Source organism: Halyomorpha halys, unplaced genomic scaffold (assembly GCF_000696795.3).
Source record: "Halyomorpha halys isolate HHAL.00 unplaced genomic scaffold, Hhal_1.1 Scaffold555.1, whole genome shotgun sequence".
Taxonomy (NCBI): domain Eukaryota; kingdom Metazoa; phylum Arthropoda; class Insecta; order Hemiptera; family Pentatomidae; genus Halyomorpha; species Halyomorpha halys.
The window spans coordinates 117,915-122,694 of record NW_027116372.1 but is presented as its reverse complement, the minus strand read 5'-3'; the positions used below and the strand labels follow the sequence as shown (position 1 = coordinate 122,694).

Below are 4,780 nucleotides of genomic sequence, written 5' to 3'. Positions count from 1 at the left end.
AAGTTCTCAACAAAATAATTATTGACATTTGGAATGTATAAAATACAAAAATAAATGATTAGTTAAAATATATCATTACCAGGACCTTGCATTGCTACACTAAAGGGTACAGGTTGACTATTATTAATAGTAATATTAAGTAATTCAATTATAAAAATACAAAAATGTGCGGGGGCTTAATAATAATTATTATCAAACTCCATTTACATATAAATAAGGCTGGGTAAATACTTCCACTCATATATAACTATATCTATATATTATATAAATGGTATAATAGCTGAGTACTATGGTTATTATTGCCACAGGTTAGAATTTAACTTTCAATAGATTATAATGTTCGGTTAATTTATTCTTCGGCCAGCAAAGAGAGAAGATTAATATAATAGGGCCTGGATCTTTAGTTAAATATATATGTTTTCATACTTAAATAACTATTTTGCTATTTTTGAGAATAGATATGTTATTTTTTAGAGAAAATAAATAAATTTTTGCTGTGAAATTTATTTAAAATTAGTTAATTTTAAAGGCAAAATTATTTCAACAATTTTAACGAATAATATTGATTTAGAAGGCCATGGAATATCGAATAATATTGATTTAGAAGGCCATGGAATATCGAAGTCCCTATGATCACAGCCATCTTGATAAACGTTTTATAACCTCCTCTACCATGGAAGTTGATACATACTTTAATGTGTACTTAAAATATTTAGTTCCTGAAGATGGCTTTGAACATTTACATTTTATTACTTGAAATTGGAAAAATAATTTTGCTTTTAAAATTAACAAATATTTGCTGATTTAATCTAAACATAGTTCTCACTATTTTTTTATTTTCTTCTTAAAAAATAATAAACAAAGACGAGTTAAATGCCTGAAAACTAGGATAAAAAGCAAAACGAAATCCGCTGAATATTTAAAAAGGTGTTCAACAAAAATTCAGACTATTAAATTTGATAAAAAAACAAGTCCTCCGAATCCTTAATGAAGATAAAGAAGATGAAAATGGAGATTTTGAAATATTAAACAACGAAAAAATAAATAATATAGCTGTAATAATTGTACGAAAAAAATCTTTTCGCAATATAAAGTCTTATTTCAATATAACCAAATAAGTTTTGCTATCAATTATTTTTAAAAAACCAATTGATTTGCCATGTGAACGTTTATGTAAATTGATGTTTTGTATAAATCATAAATTTAATATTGTATAATGTAATTTTATGTTAGTAGTTTGATAAATTGTATTATTTATTAGGTTTCGTATTAATAAATATTCCACCATTGTTGATAAATATTATATTTTAACATATATCATTTTTAAATAAATAAAGATCCTGGCCCTACTGACTGAATAAATTAAAAATCATTACAATGATAATTTAACTCACTTATTAGTGAAAAGCCCATCCTCGATGTACTTTATCCATGGTAACATACCGACAAACTTGCAAAGATGTCAATCTCAGCTTCCGATACAGGAATGGTATATATACATTATTAAAAAAAAAACATACACTACGACCGGAAGATCTAAAACACTCCTCCTCAGTGTAAAAGACAGATACTGACTCTAGATCGATATAATTACAGTATTCACACAAGGGGCTGTACAAATAGTTAGAGCGGGAGGGGCTGATCCGATTCTGGTGAAAGTGAATAGTGATGCCTGCGCAGTGCAGCCAGCTTCAGGCGCTCTTTCGTGAGGAGGTTCTCTAGCTCCAGGACACGCACCTGGCTCTCCATTTCCAGGCGCTTGGCGTTGTGTAACGAGAGTTTGCTCATGTCTAGATCATCTATAACAAATTCAAGTAATTCTTAATTATCTAAAATCTGAATCAAATTAATTTCAACCCCATAATATATAGTAAACAAAATGATAATGGATTTGGAATCATTCAAGTTATCAACTGACCTTGTGCACTGTCGATAAGATTTGAGCAAGCAGAAGCAGCAGTGAGGGCTGTCGCAGTAGCTGCGGTCACTCCTTTCGAAGCTTGTGTAAGCTCATTGAGAGCAGCACTGCCACGGTCTGCCTTTACTCTACTGGCGACAACTAGCTGCGCTGTGCTAGCGCTAATGCCTTGAGCTGCAGCAATCACCTTCTCTAGCTTCCCATTGGAAGTTACTACCTCATCAGCAGCTTCTCTGTAACAGATCAAGAAATGAAATAGATAAATTTAATATAATTGAAAGTTTGATATAAATTAATATATTTAGTTATTTACACATTAGATTTAATTAAATTCTTATTATATTTGCTTGGTTTATAATGGTAAATAGCATTATATAATAAAAATATATGGTAAAAAACAGAAATAACTTCAACGTGACTCCAACCATCTACACAATACTTGAGTGCTTTACGAATCTGTTAACTGCACCAAAGGACACAAACCAGATCTAATAAAACAAATTAGAACCAGAAATATAAAGAACAGTTGAAAAGTGTTTCTAAATTTGAAACCAATATTTGACCCTTATAACAGCTTTACATCTAAATAGAGGTAATAAAGGTGTTGTAAAAGTTTTTTTAGGAATGACATAAAGTTCATATTCATTTTTAGCACCTCAAGAAATGCTTAAATATTAATTTTTAAAAAAACGGAAAATAAAAATTTTTGCTTTCAGTATATTGAAAAATCAAAAAAATTAAAATAACTTCAACACGTCTCAACCAACCTTCATCAAACTTGAGAATGGTTTAAGGCTCTATAAACTCCACCAAAGGACTGGTAGAAAAGAAAAAATCAACATCGAAATTGCACAGACAGTGCAAGAGATTCATCCCTCAAAACTAACAGTATCCAGACTCGATTCCTCCTCACCCTCTCCATTCCTAAGATCACTGCCTCTTTAGGTCTTCTATGGAATTTAATGCTAGATACCACTCAAAGCAATAAGACCCTTTACAAGTAACATAATAAAGTTTTTGTAAGAAACCTACTTCTACAAGATCATAGAATGATCTTATAAAGTCTAAAGTCTTCCTCAAGAATTTTTCAAATTGGACTGATGGTTCCAGAAATAAGCACCTTTCAACAAACAAGCTCTTCAGATTTTTATTGTTAAAATAAAAAAAGTATAGTTAATATACATATATTGACAGATTTTATTATTGCTAAACCTTCCAGGGATCATGAAGATGAGATTTAGTAAAAATTTGGCGAAGACTGGTTCAGTGGTTTTCCCAGTTAACCAATAAAAATTACTAACAATGTTTACATAATCATACATTTAAAAAAAATTATAACTAAGAAAACATGATAGCACAAACAATAATTTTTACATACAAGAGATAATTGGCGCCCATGCCGACAGCCTTAGCAGCCGAGATCAAACCCTCTGTCCATTGGTGGTTCCTCTTGTAGAACTCTTTCACAGACGCAGAGCCCTGAAACATCATTCAATGATTACATACATTTTTTAAAAATGATTTTATCATGATATATAAAACGTCAATATTATATATATGGATAATATTAATAAAACATAAGTATAATTACTATTAAATTTTAATATAATTACTATTATTTACATCTAAATTAAACAAAAAGAGACAATTTCTTTACAGAATTATTAGATGAACAATCAATGATAGATAAAATTTCATTTTTCATCATATTTTTATATCTCTTTCCTGTAGACGGTACGTATTTGAAATAGAAATAAAACCATTAATGTTCACCTGCCCTACACTCCCTGTACGATTCTCATTTTCTGTGAAAGTCTCGAACTGTCTGGGTGTTCCTGATTTGTTCTTTACTCATTTATTATTATTATTAATTTTATTTGTCCTTTCTCGACCTTTATTTAATCTCAACTCTTCTTATTCTCCTTTATTTTCTGTCTTTAACTATGTTAAATTTTGTGTTCTCTATCTACTTTTCTATTTTTACTGTGTTATTATGTCTCTTGTTCATTTTTAACCTTATAGTTCGCACAATTTTATTAATATTCTTATCATTGTTTATTTTGTACTAACATTATTTTATTTCTTCTTTTCTATCATTTGTATATAATTTTCTTTTCACTTACTTTTACATATTTTTAACCCTACCTTAATTTACGATGAAAGGAATATGGTCCGGGTGCAGTCAAAAAAACTCAAATAGTAGAATTATACTATTTTAATGAGCCAACGTTTCGCCCCACGTTGCAGGGCTTCGTCAGGGCTAAAAAAGATACAAACACATAGTTACAAAAGGAAAACAAAAACATAAGTGTAAAATAACAGGGGTATAAAATGTAAAAAGTAAGATATGATAAGAAAAATTAAAGGTAGTAAATAGTAAATGTAAACACTTTACTAAAGGGTTTACATTTACTATTTACTACCTTTAATTTTTCTTATTATATCTTACTTTTTACATTTTATACCCCTGTTATTTTACACTTATGTTTTTGTTTTCCTTTTGTAACTATGTGTTTGTATCTTTTTTAGCCCTGACGAAGCCCTGCAACGTGGGGTGAAACGTTGGCTCATTAAAATAGTATAATTCTACTATTTGAGTTTTTTTAACCGCACCCGGACCATATTCCTTTCATCTTTACACACGGTCAATCAATAATCTTCATGTACCTTAATTTACCTTTTTGTATCTTATTATCTCACTATGTCAAAATATTTTTAGTTATTTTTATATCGTCTTAGCCTTTATGAAGCTCTACTAAGTGGGGTAAAGCGATGGCAAAATAAATAGTTGTTAACTATTTTTGTTCTCTTTGACTGCGCCCCTAACCATCTTCTTCATAATTTATAAATAAAATCTGTTTG

At 29.5% G+C, this 4,780-nt stretch overlaps 1 protein-coding gene and 1 long non-coding RNA gene across 2 annotated transcripts in view; one reads left to right on the top strand and one right to left on the bottom strand.

The window, feature by feature from the left end:
• The first annotated feature begins 6 nt into the window (after positions 1-6).
• On the top strand, positions 7-971 carry LOC136797216 (uncharacterized). Its single transcript, XR_010845057.1, has 2 exons — positions 7-574; positions 608-971. It is a non-coding gene; the product is annotated as an uncharacterized lncRNA (long non-coding RNA).
• A 318-nt stretch (positions 972-1,289) lies between these two features.
• The window catches only part of Hip1 (Huntingtin interacting protein 1), a 66,334-nt gene continuing 62,843 nt past the window's right edge, over positions 1,290-4,780 (bottom strand). The window contains exons 17-19 of the mRNA XM_067053180.1: positions 3,297-3,397; positions 1,919-2,151; positions 1,290-1,799 (exon numbers count right to left, since the gene is read on the bottom strand). Of these exons, the coding sequence (XP_066909281.1) occupies positions 1,624-1,799; positions 1,919-2,151; positions 3,297-3,397 (510 nt within the window). The 3' untranslated portion in view covers positions 1,290-1,623. The remainder of the gene's footprint in view (positions 1,800-1,918; positions 2,152-3,296; positions 3,398-4,780) is intronic.